At 34.8% G+C, this 17,692-nt stretch overlaps 1 protein-coding gene across 4 annotated transcripts in view; it reads left to right on the top strand.

The window, feature by feature from the left end:
* Nucleotides 1-16,998, top strand: part of SEC24B (SEC24 homolog B, COPII coat complex component) — a 97,692-nt gene extending 80,694 nt beyond the window's left edge. For all 4 annotated transcript variants that reach the window (XM_080796150.1, XM_080796149.1, XM_080796147.1 and 1 more), the window contains 10 exons: nt 2,033-2,156; nt 2,584-2,742; nt 3,414-3,587; nt 4,422-4,532; nt 5,968-6,143; nt 6,758-6,895; nt 10,463-10,567; nt 11,371-11,463; nt 14,861-14,964; nt 15,215-16,998. In XM_080796150.1, the coding sequence (XP_080652276.1) occupies nt 2,033-2,156; nt 2,584-2,742; nt 3,414-3,587; nt 4,422-4,532; nt 5,968-6,143; nt 6,758-6,895; nt 10,463-10,567; nt 11,371-11,463; nt 14,861-14,964; nt 15,215-15,329 (1,299 nt within the window). In that variant the 3' untranslated portion in view covers nt 15,330-16,998. The remainder of the gene's footprint in view (nt 1-2,032; nt 2,157-2,583; nt 2,743-3,413; nt 3,588-4,421; nt 4,533-5,967; nt 6,144-6,757; nt 6,896-10,462; nt 10,568-11,370; nt 11,464-14,860; nt 14,965-15,214) is intronic.
* The last annotated feature ends 694 nt before the right edge of the window (nt 16,999-17,692 follow it).

Genomic DNA, 17,692 nt, shown 5'->3' on the forward strand with positions numbered 1-17,692 from the left:
CAAGTCATAGAAATTTAGAAATCATTTCCTCTAATCCTTTCATTTTACAGATGAGGAAAACAGATTAAACTTGCCAAAGGTTGAATAACTAATAGTAAAGATGCGACTTGATTTTCTGGCCACAGTGCTCTTTCCTGTTATATAAGGGATAATACTTACTAAATCTGAGATATTATAATTTAACATGCTCGTACTAATAAACATTTAAGTACAAAGGTAATACAAATCATTGCCTAACAAATTAAACCATCAGTAATCTTTACTGTCAAGATAATAGCGTTTATGGGCACCCGGCTGGCTCCCTTGGTAGAGCGTTGAGACTCTTGATCTCAAGGTCTTGAATTTGAGTCCCACATTGCAGGTAGAGATTACTTAAAAATAAGATCTTTTAAAAAAAGTGTTCAGTTATATAAACATGTACAAATAAGCATAATTGGGCATCATACATATACAGGACATTTTTTAACTGGCTTTTTTTCATTGAAAGAGTATATTGTGAGTATTTTCTGAGGTCCCTGGAAATTATCTTTAAAAAATGTTTTTAGGAGATATCTGGCTGGCTCAGTTGGAAGAGCATGCAACTCGATCTCAGAGTTGTGAGCTCAAGCCCCACTTTGCGGGTAGAGATTACTAAAAAAATAAACTTTCAAAAATAAAGTAAGAAATATTTCTTAGTAAATATAAATGTACTCTATTTAACTAGTTGTCTCCTAACTACTAAATTGTTGTCTCCAGTATTTTCACTATTAAAGGAAGACTATGAGGCTGAATACTACTTGAGTTTTTATATGAAGATTTTGTTAGAGTATTTTAATCCCTTATTTCAAATAGTAAGTGAACTGGAATCATTTTGTGCTGTCTGTAAGTTTTGTCTGACCTCAAAGAAATATTACTGCAAATAATTATTAGTATGAATTTAGCAGTTTTAATAGTACCTTAATTATTTAGCCACATATTCAGTTTTTCCTTAGGAAAAGTTCCTAAAAGTAAAATTATTGGGTCAAAGAGTATAAGCTTTATTTAAGTTATTAGTGTGTTTTATTTGTGTGGGTTTTTAAAAATTTTGTTTTGCTTTATTTTATCAACTATGCCCTTAAAGACTCTCAAATCTTCTAGCTATCATTAAGTATTGTTGCTTTTTTTATTCTTCACCAATTTGCCAGGGAAAAATAGTGCCATATTTCACTTTTATAGAAACTGCATTTCTAAGTTATTTTCAGAAAAAAAACCCTAATTTTAAAATAAATTGGGGCAAGTGTATTTTTTAAACTCGTCAAGTATAGCTATCACTCAGTTCATCGATCCATTGCAGTCCATTATAGAATACTGAGGGGTTTGGAACACAGGAGAGTAGTTATGTGTTACTGAAGTCTTCAGTGCAGTTTTGTTTTGTTTTTCTCATTTAACTTCTAGAAATATTCTTTATCTGCCTGGGACTCAAAAGCTTAAATGCCTGTGCTGGTTTACATATTTCTTCATATCAGAGTAAACCCTAATATAGTAATTTTACACTATAATTAAGAGGATTGAAACATTTTGTTTTGTAACATAGGATAGTAATGAAGAACTTGGAGCCTGGCTCTTACATTTTTAACTCCTCTCGGTTGCCACCTTCTCAGCTCAAGTGTCCTTACGCCAGTAGGAAAAGCCTTCCTTAACCTCTGACTCTTAAACATCTTTACGAACAGTATACAGTGGGCCAGACTTGGCAGGTATATCTTCCAGCATTCACCACTCAGTAACTATGTAATCGGTCATTACTTAAACTAGTTTTTGCCTCAGTTTCCTCATCTGTAAAATGTAGGTAACTTTGATTTGCATAAAACATCTCGAACAGTGTTTTTAAGTGCTTTATAAATATTAGCAGTTATTATTGTTTTTAAAGGATCTGTGCCAACTATCTCGACATTTAAAAAATTTCCGTAGTTTGATAGGAGGACAAAGGATAGCCCCTTCGTTATTGTAAGAGAGACGTAGAAATATTTGTCCAGTGCAAGGTTTCTAGCTCTTACTTTATGACCTGTTGACTTAGGTTGTACAACATCTTGGCCCTGCAACTGATTTTTATAAGAAACTGGCTTTAGATTGCTCAGGGCAGCAGACTGCAGTGGATCTGTTCCTTTTAAGTTCACAGTATTCTGATCTTGCTTCTCTAGGTAAGGAGATATCGTCATGTTCATCTGTTTACATAAACGCTTTTAGCATGTAGTCAAATCTAAACTCTTTATTAAGAGTTCTCAACATTTGGGGGTAAAAAGCATGTGAATTAGATAGATACAGTCTCTGAAAATTACCAGTAAACTGTAAAGCACTATACATATCTAAAACGCTATTACTCTTTGTTTTTAAAATCTAATTCCTTTACCATTTTGCTTAATAATAAACCTTATCACATACTTTGCAAATATTTGTGTTTGCTCAGATTTATGTATTATCCTTTTGACCACTTAGGTTTTCTCATTATGACAGATTTTGTTCATGACATTGAATCTCTTCTGTTGTTGGACAAGTAAGATATTACTGGGTATTATTACAGGATATTCTTACTTCTGTAGCTAATACTTTTTCTGTTTCTCTCTGAAGCTTGCATGTCCAAGTACTCCGCAGGGTGCATCTATTATTACCCGTCTTTCCACTATACTCACAATCCTTCACAAGCAGAAAAGTTACAAAAAGACCTAAAACGGTATCTCACAAGAAAAATTGGATTTGAAGCGGTTATGAGAATAAGGTGTACAAAAGGTATGAAATTATTAAAGTTGGGCTTTATATTATATACTTTCATCAAAATTAATTACTGATGACTACCTGCAATGATCCTTCATTATGAAGAACTTTCTGCCTTATCCAGGTAGCTGTAAGCTCTTTTAAATATATGTAGTTATTGAATAATCATTGCCCAGTTTTTTAAGTAATTTGAATAAATAAGCAAAAGTAATGTTTGCTTTATTAGGAAGAACTTAAGAGAAAGCCACATTGGGGGTGATTTTAGAAGGAGAATTAGAAGAGTAGGGAAGACTGTAAATGAAAATTGTCTGATAAATGATCTTTGCCTTCGTAATCATTCAGTTAGTCTTTAGTTTACCTCAGTTTCATGTGAATGTTTGCTAGAGGGAATGTCCTCTCTAATTTTAATTCTTAAATGAGTTACACAGTAACTACCATTTGTTTCATATGAGAAAGTATAAGATCAGTTATCAATACAAGTTAAATGTCTACTTTCCCTTTTATATAACCTGTATTGTTTTTTTCTGAACTGGTATTTAGAACCTCTGCTAACACCCCAGTCCTACTCTCCAGTTATCCTTTTGATTCAAAAATCAGAGAGGGGTTTTACTTTAAAAAGTAACTTTAGCCTGAGATAAAGATACTTTTGTTACTTCATCTTTTATAAAAAGTTTTCTCTTCCCTAGGTCTTTCAATGCACACTTTTCATGGAAACTTCTTTGTCCGTTCCACTGATTTGTTATCCCTTGCCAACATCAATCCTGATGCTGGATTTGCAGTACAACTGTCAATAGAAGAAAATTTGACAGATACTTCCTTAGTGTGCTTTCAGACAGCCCTGTTATATACATCAAGCAAAGGTAATGTTAACAGACAGGAAATAAAATCAGTAGTAGTTTTCCCCTCCTTTTAGATGCTAGGGAAATGGGGACAACAAACATACAGTGGGAGATAAATGGAGATAAAGGGAATTTGCATAGTTAATGAAATATGCATTCTGTTTTTGTTGTTGTTTTTGTTGTTTTTAACTCATTTTTGAATCTTTAATATCTTCTTTGACTCGTGGAAGTCATGCATTCTCAGGGTCATATGTGTCTGGTAAACTCATGCTAAATCCAGTTGTGTCATCCTTAGCATTATTTTTTGCCCCATAAAATAAAAAATTCTACCTAGCACATAAGGCCCATATTAGTTATTTGACAGTCAAGTTTTCTGACATTTTACTATGTAGGATATAATTTGGAATGATCTATATGAAAATAAAAACCAGAACCTAATGTTTAGCTATATACAAAATATAGTATAGGTTTATAGTCCACAGATTTGAGAGTGTTTTATTTTTCTTTAAAACATGTTACTTGAGGGGTACCTGGGTGACTCAGTGGGCTAAGCCTCTGCCTTTGGCTCGGGTCATCGAGCCCTGCATTGGGCTCCCTGCTCAGCGGGAGCCTGCTTCCCCCCTCTCTTTGCCTGCCTCCTCTCTGCCTACTTGTGATTTCTCTCTCTGTCAAATAAAATCTTAAAAAAAAAAAAAAAAAGTGTTACTTGTAACACTTTGTTCTCACATTTCAGAATCCTATGGGTTATTTAATCCATTTGGAATAGTAATTTGAGTAATGTTTTGACCTGTTTGCTTTATTTCTGTCTTGGCCCGATGTGTTTCTGCAATGATGTTGCTTCCTCCTTCCGTATAGGTGAACGGAGAATTAGAGTGCACACGCTGTGTTTGCCAGTAGTAAGCTCACTTGCAGATGTATATGCGGGAGTGGATGTACAGGCTGCCATCTGCCTCCTGGCAAACATGGGTGAGTGAAAATGTGAAGGAACAGGTGAAAGGTGGTTTTCTGTCCTAAAAACTGAAACCTGGGCATTTTTTTTACCCTACAAATCTCTTACTTAGAAGATATATACGTTCTCCATTTTCATTTACAGTACTGTGAATTGGACTCTTCTTAACAATTCTTATTAATTCGTTAGTTTAAAAATCTTTGAGGGCTTCATAATCACTGAAAGCTGGTAACAACCCAAATGTCCTTCAACTTGTAAAAGTAGGAACAAACCATGGTATATCCATACAGTGGAAATACAACTCAGTAATAAAAAGAAATGAACTGATGCTATGTCAGTAGACACGAATGACTCTCACAGGCATTATGCTAAATGAAAGGAGTTATACATTCATATGACCTCCTGGAAAAGGGAAGATTATAGGGATGAAGAACAAACAGATCATTGATTATCAGGGTTAAAGATAGTGGGATTTTACCACAGTGGGGCAGTACCACTGGATATTTTGGGGGTAATGGAACTGTTGTGTATTTTGATTATGGTAGTGATTATATGACTATGTGTTTGACATATAATCACTGTACAATTATACCCAAAAACATAAATTTTATTGTGTGTAAATTTGAAAAAAATATTTTGGGGAATCAGTGTAACATTGAGTGTTTGGTTTTCAGTGAATTTTCTCTTGGGGCATGAAATGAACTTTATTTTTCATATAGTCCTAGAGAAAAATTGTCATTGTTATTCATTTTGGGAAAATTATAATAGCATTTACAAAAGTATGCCAGTTTTTAATTATTTTTTATCTATATTTCAGTATATTATAACAGATTATTTTTCAGTGTAGTTTTATTTTTAATACTTGAGCACATCTGTAGGCTATCTTTAGTTTAATAAAATATGTACTTAGAAGAAAATAAGTTTCACACCGATATCTGGCTTTTCACTGTCTGTGTGAGAACCTATGTTCAATTGCCCTCTTTGTTTCCTTGACCCGGGAATGCTTTGACAAAGAAGATTTCAGAGGATCACAAGGGATAACTCAGATTGTAGAACTTACATTGTTTATACAGAAAAAAAAATATGATACTTTATACATGTGACTTCTACTGGAGTAACTGCACCATCCCTAGAGCTTTCTCAGATGTAAATGGTTGATACACATTCTCTAATATCAATGGCAGTTAAGTGGTTTCAGATGTAAAGAGATGAAGACAAAAAGATTCAAAATAATCTAGATCTGTTCTGATTGTGAGAATTATGCAGATTTACTTCCCAAAAATTGTGTAATGAGCAGACACTTGCAAAATGAAGGGGCAAGTAAAATGTTAGTTTTCTCTCCTAAAAGCAGAATTTTTGTTGGTTTCTTAAATAATGCGTGTAAATTTTATCCCTTGTAGCATTCATCGGAGTCTGGTGGTTAAATCCATGTTCACTGTGATTGCGTTACAGCTGTCGATCGGTCTATCTCGTCCAGCCTGTCAGATGCAAGAGATGCCTTAGTGAATGCTGTGGTGGACTCCCTGTCTGCGTACGGCTCAACAGTCTCGAATTTACAGCACTCCACACTGATAGCACCCAGCTCCCTCAAGCTCTTTCCCCTCTACGTTTTGGCCCTTCTCAAACAGGTAGTTCTTTGTCTATATCATATATGTATCAGATGCATTACATACCTTCTCAGTACATAGGTGAAGAACTGAAATCCAGGTTTTCTGGGGTTTTTAATAATTAACTAGATAGTTTTACAACGTAGCATTGGAAAAGTTTTGAAAAACAATAGATCAGTAGAAAAATACATAAAAACAAATGATGACTGTCATGAAGCCATATGCTCTCACTCTTCAGTATATGGGAGTAGCTTGAACAATGGTGTGCTTATAGCACACTCTTAATAACGTATGTGCTTCTAGAAGGAGATTCTAAGGAGAGGATTTACTGTCCATCGAACATCTTTCCAAGTCTCAGGCACTATAATAGTTGTTATATATGCATCATCTTATTTAATCCTTACAGCAGCCTAGAGAGGTATTTTTCCTCTGTTTTTCTTATGATAACATAGCTTTGAGAAGCTAAATAACTAGCTCACATATCTGCCTATTGAATGTCAGAGCTGAGAATTTAATCCAGGTCTATTTGAAGGCCATGCTTTTTCCATACTGTGATGATATATATATTTGTTTTGATATTTGTCTATATTTATGTTTTATTTGAAAAATGCAGTGTTGTTGTTGTTGTTTTATAGAAAGCATTTAGAACCGGTACAAGCACACGCCTGGATGATCGTGTATATGCCATGTGTCAGATAAAGTGTCAACCGCTCGTTCATCTGATGAAAATGATTCACCCCAACTTATACAGGATAGACAGATTGACAGATGAGGTATAATTTTTTTAGTGTATTTGAAATTTTTGTAATTTAAATATATTTGAGTGTCTTGATTCTACAGTTAAGCTACTAATGTATTAGTAACAATTTTTTACATCTGCTTTTTCCCTATGATAGTAATAATACATTAAATAAGGACACTAGCCATGAATTTGGTTGAATAATAGGACTGTCAGATACTGTCTGTGGTTATGGGGTTTTCAGAAATATGGGAAGTAATTCACCTTGTGATTTGGTTATAATATTTATTACAAAGCTAAGTTGTAGAGTGGACATTTCCATTTATATTTTGTAGATATTGGCTGTTCTTAATGTGATCAGAGTACAATTTTTATTTTTGTTGGGTTTCTTTTTTTTTTTTTAAGATTTTATTTATTCATTTATTCATTTGAGAGGGAGAGAGTAAGCATGCACAAGTAGGGAAAAGGGCAGAGGGAAAAGCAGACTCCCCTGCTGAGCAGGGATCCTGACTCAGAGCTCATTCTTGGGACTCTGGGATCATGACTTGAGCCAAAGGCAAAGCCTTAACAAGACCGAGCCAGACAGGTGTCTTGTTTTATTTTTAATTCCAGTATAATTAATGTATAGTTATGTATTAGTTTCAGGTATATAATATAGTGCTTTAGTAATTCTGTATATTACTCAGTGCTCATCTTGATAAATGTACTCTTGATCTCCTTTATCCACCCCCCCACCCACATCCCCTCTGGTGACTGCCAGTTCTCTATAGTTAAGAGTCTAGTTTTTTGGTTTGTGTATGTGTGTTCGTTTGTTTTGTTTCTTAAATTCCACATGTGAGTGAAATCTTAACGGTATTTGTCTTTCTCTGACTGACTTATTTCACTTAGCATTATACCATCTACATCTATCCATGGTGTGGTAAGATTTCATTCATTCTTATGGCTGAATAATTTTCCATTGTGTGTGTGTGTATATACACCATTTTTTCTTTATCCATTCATCTGTTGATGGATACTTGGATTGTTTCCGTACTTTGGCTATTATAAATAATACTCCAGTAAACATAGGGGTACATACGTCTTTTTGAATTAGTGTTTTTGTATTCTTTGGGTAAATACAAATTAATAGCTCATATTATAATTCTATTTTTAATATTTTGAGGAACTTCCATATGGTTTTCCACAATGGCTACACCAGTTTGCATTCCCACCAAGAGCACATGAGGGTTCCTTTTTTCTCCACATTCTTGCCAACATTTGTTGTTTCTTGTGTTTATTTTAGCCATTCTTACAGGTGTGAGGTGGTAACTCATGTGGTTTTGACTTGCATTTCTCTGATGAGTGATGTTGAGCATCTTTTCATGAGTCAGGTGGCCATCTGGATGTCTTTGGAGAAATGTCTGTTCATGTCTTTTGCCCATTTTTAATTGGATTATTTGGGGTTTTGTTGTATAAATAATTGTATAAATTCTTTATATATTTTGGATATTAAACCTTTTCGGTTTATTGGATATATCTTCTCCCATTCGGTGTGTTGTCTTTTCGTTTGGTTGATTGTTTCCTTTGCTGTGCAGAAAGCTTTTTATTTTTATGTAGTCCCAGTGATTTATTTTTGCTTTCATTTTCCTCACCTTAGGAGACCTTCTAGAAAAACATTGCTATGGCCAATGTCAGAGAAATTACTGCCAGTGCTCCTCTCTAGGATTTTTACAGTTTCAGATCACATATTTAGGTTCCAGTTTCATTCTTTTGTGTGTTGCTCTCCAGTTTCCTCAACACCATTTGTTGAGGAGCCTGTCCTTTCCCATTACATATTCTTGCCTCCTTTGTCAAAGATTAATTGACCAAATAATCATGAGTTTATTTCTGGGGTCTCTCTTCCATTCCACTGATCTATGTTTCTGTTTTTGTGCCAGTACCATACTGTTTTGATTATTATTGCTTTGTAGGATATCTTGAAATCTGGGGTTGTGATACCTCCAGTTTTGTTCTTCTTTTTTCCAAGATTGCTTTAGCTATTTGGGGTCTTTTGTGGCTCCATACACATTTTAGGATTATTTGTTTTATTTCTCTGGAAAATACTGTGGCTGTTTTGATACTGATTACATTAAATCTGCAGATTGCTTTGGGTAGTATGGACATTTTAACAATATTTATTCTCCCAACCCATGAACTTGGAATAGCTTTCCATTTGTTCGTGTCATCTTCCATTTCTTCCATTAGTGTGTTACAGAGTTTTCAGAAACAGGTCTTCTACATCCTTGGTTAACTTTATCCTTAGGTATTTTATTGTTTTGGGTTTAATTGTAAATGAGGTTGTTTTCTTAATTTCTCTTTCTGCTACTTAATTATTAGTGTATAGAAACACAACCGTTTTCTGTATATTGATTTTCTGTCCTGGAACCTTACCAGATTCATTTATCAGTTCTAGAATTTTTTGGTGGTGTCTTCAGGGTTTTCTTTTCTTTTCTTTTCTTTTCTTTTTAAGATTTTATTTATTCATTTGACACAGAGAGAGAGATCACAAGTAGGCAGAGAGGCAGGCGGGGGTGGGGGGTGGAAAGCAGGCTCTCTGCTCAACAGAGAGCCCGATGCGGGGCGCCATACCAGGACCCTGGGATCATGACCTGAGCTGAAGGCAGAGGCTTAACCCACTGGGCCATCCAGTCGCCCCTTCAGGGTTTTCTGTATAGACTGTCTTGTCATCTGCAAGTAGTGACAGTTTTACTTCTTCCTTACTGATTTGGGTACCTTTTATTTTTGTTGTTGCCATCTGATTGCTATGCGTAGGACTTCTAGTACAAGTGGTGAGAGTGGGCATTCTTGTCTTGTTCCTGATCTTAAGGGGAAGGTTCTCAGTTTTTCACCATTAAATATGATGTTAGCTGTGGGTTTTTCATATATGGCCTTCATTATTTTGAGGTATGTTCTCTCTGATAGAAGTGCAATTTTGATTATATTATAAACCAGATCTGATGTCCAACAGTTATTTTTAATATGCAAATACATAGTGTCTTTTCTTCCTAGAGTTAAAACTACTCTTTGGAATCTTCTGTATTTTGCTCCTTGAGAAATGTAAAAGAATTGCTTGCTTTCCAGAAGATTTAATAATCGTACTTTTAACGTATCCAGATCCCAGAAGGGAAGAAAGTGGACAGATCATTTTACATATTCATGTTTTTATCTTTGTTTTTTAAAGATTTTATTTATTTATTTTAGAAAGAGAGAGAGCATGCACAAGCGGGGCAAGGGCAGAGGAAGAGGGAGAGAATCTCAAACAGACTCCTCGCTTAGCACAAGCCTCATGCAGAGCCCAACACAGGGCCCGATCTCTTGACCTGAGATCACCACTTGAGCCAAAACCGAGAGTCAGACACTTAACCGACTGAGCCACCCAGGCACCCCATCATGTTTTTATCTTTGTAACTTGAATACATTTGAGTGTCTTGATTCTATAGTCAAGGTGGTAATGTATTATCAGTAACCTTTTGCATCTTACAAAATTCTCAAGTATCGTTTTTCGGTATTTTATAAAGAGCTATGTTCCACACTGTGCTGATAGTTGTATAAGCTCACTCCATCTTTTTTTTTTTTTTTTCAGGGTGCAATACATGTTAATGACAAGGTTGTACCTCAGCCACCTCTTCAAAAATTGTCTGCAGAAAAACTGACAAGAGAAGGTGCTTTCCTTATGGACTGTGGCTCTGTAAGCACCCTTTACTGATAAAGTTTAACACTGTTCCAGCGGGCAAAAGGAGAAACACATATAACCATAGATCAGGCAGTGAAAGGTGAAATAAGGAACAGAGAGGCAATAAATTAGTCCCTCGCACAAGAGGTCAATCTATTGTAGACTTTTCTAGTTGGATATCGTTTTATTATCATGGATTATTTATTGTATGGATAATGTATACTTGATAGGAAAGTAAAGGAATAAGTTCTGTCTTTAAGGATTTTACCATCTAGAATTCTAAAATTCAAAGGGACCTCAGTAGTCTACCAATTTCAACTTCTGTCCTTTGCCTGAAATGACAGTAGTAATTACGAGTTTAGGAGAAGTCACTGGGCAGGATGGTGGTGAAGGGTATCAGAATGGTCAAGATGACTTCATAACTGATACCTTTTGAGCAGGAAAAGGGTGGATGTGGGAGAGCCCATTAGTTAAAATAGACAATAACTGAAAAAGTGGATAGGAAAAATAGTCTTGGCTAAAATACTTGGTTATCTTGGCTAAAATACTACCTTCTAAAGGGAAAAAAGATAGAAGATGGTAAAATATAGTTTATGGGCATTCTTGAAATTTAAGCTAAGAAGATGTGAACCACTCTAGATTCCTGGATACAGATTCCAAATGTACCAATTACAGATTTCCTTTTTACTTTTATGTTTGCTCTTGCTTAACTGAGATCATATAATTTACCCCTTTTCTGCTTGATAATTTTGAGAAAAGTAGCTATAAAAAATTTCAGATTAGGGAGTTTTAATATTTTGTTGTTTTTTTCATTTTAGGTTTTTTACATTTGGATTGGAAAAAGCTGTGACAATCACTTCATAGAGGATGTACTCGGGTATCCTAATTTTGCATCAATACCACAGAAAATGGTCAGTGCCTTTTACAGTTTTAAGTTTTTGTATGCTTATTTAAAATTTTTAGTGAGCTAAAATTCACACACTTCACCATTTCAGTTGTCATAAAGTATACAACTGTGGTACAGTAATCACCAGTATTTTAATTTCAGACCATTTCTGTCACACACACCCCAAAAAAACCCTGTATTCCAAATTCTTCCCTACTGCTTTCCCCTGGCAACCACTAATTACCTTCTGTCTCTCTGGCATTGCCATTTCATGTTTATGGAATCCCATAATATGTGGCCTTTTGTGTGTGTTTGTTTCACTTCTCATGATGTTTTTAAAGTTCATATTGTAGCATGTATGAATACTTCATTCTTTTTTATGACTAAGTAATAATTGAACGGTTAGGCTACATTTTTAAATCCAGTCATTCATTCATGAACATTGGGTGTTTTTCATTTTGGGGCTTTGTGAGTAGTGTTAGTATGAACAGTTTATGTGCAAGTGTTTGTGTGAACACAACGTTTTCAGTTCTCTTGGGTATATACCTAGGAGTAGAATTGCTGGGTCACATGGTAAACTGTGTTTAACTTTTTGAGGAACTGCCAGAATGTTTTCCAACAACTTTAACTTCTGATTTAAATTATTTTATTGATAATAAATGTAGTTTTTTCAATGGACATTTATTGTATGTTTATTAACCAATACCAAAGAAATATGATCCTAAAATAGTTCTCTGTAATTAATAGGAAAGACCTACTTTACCGTTGGATATTGTAGATATGTCCTTCCTCCTGAAGTTAATTTGAAATCTATGTAATTTTTATCACATTCTGATTGTGATATTGCTATTTCAAAGTCACAGTTGTTTGCAAATAGCAAACAATTGCTGTTGTCTTTTTCTGTTTTTTTTTAATTTGACACACTAATTCCAGAGTTCACTTCTAAGACTCAGCAAATGAAGTTAATAAGGAGAAGTTTGAAAAGAGGGGAAAAAAGTCAGCAAATGGGAAAACCATATGAAAAAGAAGTTCTAAATAAAATAGTAAACTTTATTTTAGTGCTGTAGTTATTTAAGCACTGTGATACTAGCATTATAAACATATCAGCAGAACAAAACAGAGGTCAGAAATGGATCTAATGCATGAAAAATAGAATGTGCTAATGAATATATTTAAAGAAAAAATACTAGAAAAATAATCTTTATTGTATTAAAATGGATAAGGCCTTTGTAAGTCAGTGATGAAAAAGATTAATAAATCTGATAGCATTAAAAACTAAAATATTTCTATGTGGTGAAATAAATAAAGCCAAAAGACAGACAACAAAATCAGAAAGTTATCTGTAGCTCAGGACTGAGAATGGGCTAATTTTTCTAGTATAAAAAGTTTTCTTACAAATCTTTCAGAAAAAGACACCCTGGTCCCCTCAGAAAAAAAGGAAAAGAAAAATGGGCAAAGGATTTGAATAGACAATTTACAGGGGGGACATATAGTAGTAGCCATATGACAATGTTCAGGCTCACTCATAATTAAGAAAACAAAATAACAGTAAGTAAAGCTTTTCTATTTAAATTTTTTTGTTTTACATGCTCTATACTTTGAGTGATTTAGTTTACCATTAATTTGGCTTTGGAAACATACAAATGTTTCCTCCCATCATATAAATTCATATACAAAAATATTTATTTATATTTTGTAATATATATTTATTCAATTTATAAAATATATAAGAATAAACTCTTTAAGTCTTTAAAAAGAATCTTGCATGTAGTTTTTAAATGTATTTACACATCCACACTGTTCTTTAAAATTCCTTACCCTTAAATTTTTTCTTAAGTTTTTATTTTGATTCCATTTAGTTAATACACAGTGTTATATTAGTTGCGGGTGTGCAATGCAGTTCAGCATGTCCATACATCACCAGGTGCTCATCACAAGTACGCTCCTTAACCCCCATCCCTTTTTTCACCCCTCCTACCCTACCTGCTGGTAACCATCAGTTTGTTCTCTATAGTCTAGAGTCTCTGTGGTCAAAAGTCTCTTTCTTAGTTTCTCTCTCTCTCTCCCTCTCTCTTTTTCCCCTTTGCTTTGCTTGTTTGTTTTGTTTCTTAAATTCCACAGAAGAAATCATGTGATATTTGTCTTTCTCTGATTATTTTGCTTATTAGCATTGTACTCTCTAGCTCCATCCATGTTGTTGGAAATGACAAGATTTCATTCTTTTTATGGCTGAGTAATATTCCAGTGGGGGTGTATATATATTTATAAGTGAGAGAAACATATATGTCATTTCTTCTTTAACCATTCATCAGTCAGTGGACACTTGGGCTACTTCCATATCTTGACTATGGTTGATGATGCTGCTATAAACAGGGATTCTTGTATCCCTTTGAATTAGTGTTTTTGTATCCTTTGGGTCAGAACCTAGTAGTGCAGTTGCTGTGTTGTAGTGTGGTTCTATTTTTAAGTTTTTGAGGAGCCTCCATACTGTTTACCACAGTGGCTGTCTAGTTTGTGTTCCCACCAACAAGTACAAGAGAATTCCCGTCTCCCATCCTCACCAACACCTGTTGTTTCTTGTGTTGTTGATTTCAGCCATTCTGACAGATGTGAGGTGACATCTCATGGTGGGGGGGGTTGTTTTTTTATATCTCATTGTAGTTTGATTTGCATTTCCCTGATGATTAGTGATGACTAACATATTTTCATGCATCTTGTTGGCCATCTGTATGTCCCTTGCCCTTAAATTTTAGGGACTAACGGAAACACACAATTCTCTGAGAATAACTGTTTTTAGAAGAGGATGGAGTCTATAACTGTTGGGTAAATTTAGAAGTTAGTGATAACCCCCTTCATTTGCATGTTTCCTTTAGATGAAACTAAAAGTACAGTACAATACCAGTGACATACTAATCATTGTGTATGTTTTATTGACTTAGTTAGAAAAAATATAGTATGCAGGCAAAATATCAGTGACATACTTATCATTAAACATGTGTTGGGGCACCTGGGTGGCTCAGTCAGTTAATCATCTGACTCTTGATCTCACCTCAGGTCATGATCTCAGAGTTGTGAGATTGAACCCTGCCTTGGGCTCCACACTGGGTGTGGAACCTACTTAAGATTTTCTCTATCCCTCTCCCTTTATCTCTCCTTGCTCCCCTTCCCCCTGCTTGCGCATGTGCACACACACACTCTCTCTCTAAAAATGAATGAATGAAACATGTTTTATTAACTTATCCAGAAAAATATAAACAGATTTGTGAACAATCTGAATTTCCCCCTTTTGGTTGCTGCTTTAGGTCTGGGAATAGAGTGCTGGCAGTTGGTTGGTGGTAACGGGAATGAATCATGATTTAATTCTAATATTGCTACAGTCCATAAGAAAGGAAGTAATTTCCTAATTGTATTACTTTTACCAGACTCATCTTCCAGAGCTAGATACACTTTCATCAGAAAGAGCAAGATCCTTTATAACTTGGCTTAGAGACAACAGACCATTAAGCCCAATTCTTCACGTGGTAAAGTAAGTACTTCTGTAACTTAATTATGAAATTGTCTTATCCTGTGCAGTCTGTGTGAAACTGCTTGTCTTCAGAGCAAACCTTAAATAATATTATGAAAACATATACTAATAGGAGAATGCTGTTAATTGATTAATAGCCATGTTCTGTTTTCCTAAAGCCCCCACGTGTTAGTAATTTTTAAAATATATAATTACTCTGTAATGATGTGCATTTTTAGACAAATACCCCCTCTTTTTTTTTTCATTTCAGAGATGAGAGTCCTGCCAAAACGGAATTTTTTCAACATTTGATTGAAGACCGAACAGAAGCCGCATTCTCTTACTATGAATTTTTGCTTCACATTCAGCAGCAGATTTGTAAGTGAAGTGGAATAAAATTCGAATATGAAGAAAAAGACCTATAGCCTAGGTAAAGCATAATCTGTCAGGGAAGCACATCTAGGATATTTGAAACGAAGGCGTTTGCTGTTACAAGACAGAGTGCGTATAGTGTAGCACCCTGAGGCTTTGGCAAAAGGTGAAGGGGAAGAAAGAACTTGACAGGTTTTCTTCAGCCTGAATTAATGGTATTGATGATGCTGTTTCACCGAGTCCATTTTGAATTGGTTTCTGCACATTTCCAGTAGCGCAGCAGTGCAAGCCGGCACATTTAGGTAGCTCTGTGGAATGATACGTCATAATGTCAAATTAGATCAATTCCTTTTTCTGATAATTAATATAACTCTTCCGGACTTGAACTCTGTCTGACAAGAGATGCCAAAAGGCAGTGGTACCGTGTTACTTGTTTATATGAATTACTTTTTAACAAGGAATGATTTGTATTCATGAATTCAATATTTTCCCTGTAAAAAAAAAAAGTAGCATTTCAGTACATGAACTATAGAAAAAAATATATATAATGTACATAAATGTTACATTTGTAAAGAAAATGTAAAAATGTAACTACAGAATACGAATTGCTTAAACTGTGCTGCATTGTTGGATGACAACTCCTTTTGTCACAGTTCAAGAATGAGGTTGACTAATGCGTATTACAAATTGAGTCCACAAAAGAAATACAAAACTCTTTGTAATTCTGTTAAATCTTTTATGTGGATTTATTTATGATCAGCCTACTAATTAAAAATATTTTGCTTGACAATATGTGGTGTTTTTTTGTTGTGGGGAGGGTTGGTGTTACTTTCGCATATAGGATATATTGAGTTTACTACTTGAATTTAGTAGTATTTGAATCCATTCGTTTTTATTCGTTTCTGGACATTACCAAGTACTCATTCTGTTTGTATTCTAAAAAACCAATGTCACTTTTAAAATACATATGAGTATTGACTAGGTATAATCTTAATTTGTCTTTCTCAGTTAAATTAGGCATTTTTTTCTGTACATTCATAGCAAGAAAATTTTCATAACATATGTGACACTTCTATTTAATTGACTGTTGTGATTTTCATCTTGAATTTTGAGAGTGATTTTATTCTAATGAGAAAAATCTCTCATTTGCTAACAGCATAATGAAACTATTACTGATAGTAATAGTAAAACTATTACTGATCTATTAGATTGTGGAATGGAATTCTGTTTTATAACTATGAAAGTCCCATCAATTAACTTTGAAAGGAATAAGATTTTTAGTGTGTGTAGTGAGTGATTTTTATTGGTTTTGTGTTTGGTGGTATTTTCTTTAGATAAAAATAAAAGTACTCTCTCACATTCCCTGATGGAAATGAGAGGTTAAATGACTCACCCTAAATGACATTACTAATTAGTGACAGAGCTAATAGTAAAAGCCAAATGTTCTCCCCTCCCACCGCCTACCCCCATCCTGCCCTCACCCCCAGGACTGTATTTGTCTCTGTACCGGGCTGCCTCCAGAAGAGTGAATCTTACTGAACATTAGGGAAAACTACAACACTCTTAAGGACAGCTAAATACTGTAATTTTATAACAAAAAGTGTCATGTTTCTATTTTAAGATAAACAAAAATCTTTTGTCTGGATATTTTGTTTTTCATTCAATAAATATTTATAGGCACTTAATACTTGTCAGACTTTGTTCTAGGCACAAAACACAAAATCCCCACTTTCATAGAGCTTACAGTTTAGAGTAATAGCGTGGAGGACTACAGAAAAGACAGTATATGTCAGGCGTCAGGAATGCTACAAAGAAAAATAAAACTGGATAAATCAAGAATGCCGTTTTGATAGTAACTAGGGAAGGCCCTTCTGGAAAGGTGACAGCTGAGCAGAGATGTAAACCCACATGGATATCTGGAAGGAGAGGCATCCAAGTGACAGGCGAATATAGAAATTATCTTCAGATTGCCCTTGTTTTCTCTGGGGAAGGGGAAAAGTAGAAGAGGTTTCAAAAAATAGTTACCCAGGAGAGTGAGCAATTGAATTGATTAGTGGCCTGTAGTAGGATTGTCAGGCAGCACTGAGAACCCATCTTGGCGTATGAGTCATGAGCTTGAAACCATCTAGCTTAGCTGTGCCTCTTTCCTCTAGCCACATTCAGCTGCATGGTGGACGGTTGGATATCAGCATGGTTGGTACAAGGGAATTGAAGACACATAAAAGGACAAAAGAGGGACTCATTTAAAGGAGGGGCATGCAAAATGGGAGAGGGATAGAGAAAGGGAAGTAGGCTTAGTAGTTTTAGGTCCCGTTGAGGTCAAAGGGCTATTAAAATATGGACACCAGAGAGAATGAGATGGAAAGACAAGAAGTGG

This window comes from Martes martes (genome assembly GCF_963455335.1).
Source record: "Martes martes genome assembly, chromosome: 2".
NCBI classification, from domain to species: domain Eukaryota; kingdom Metazoa; phylum Chordata; class Mammalia; order Carnivora; family Mustelidae; genus Martes; species Martes martes.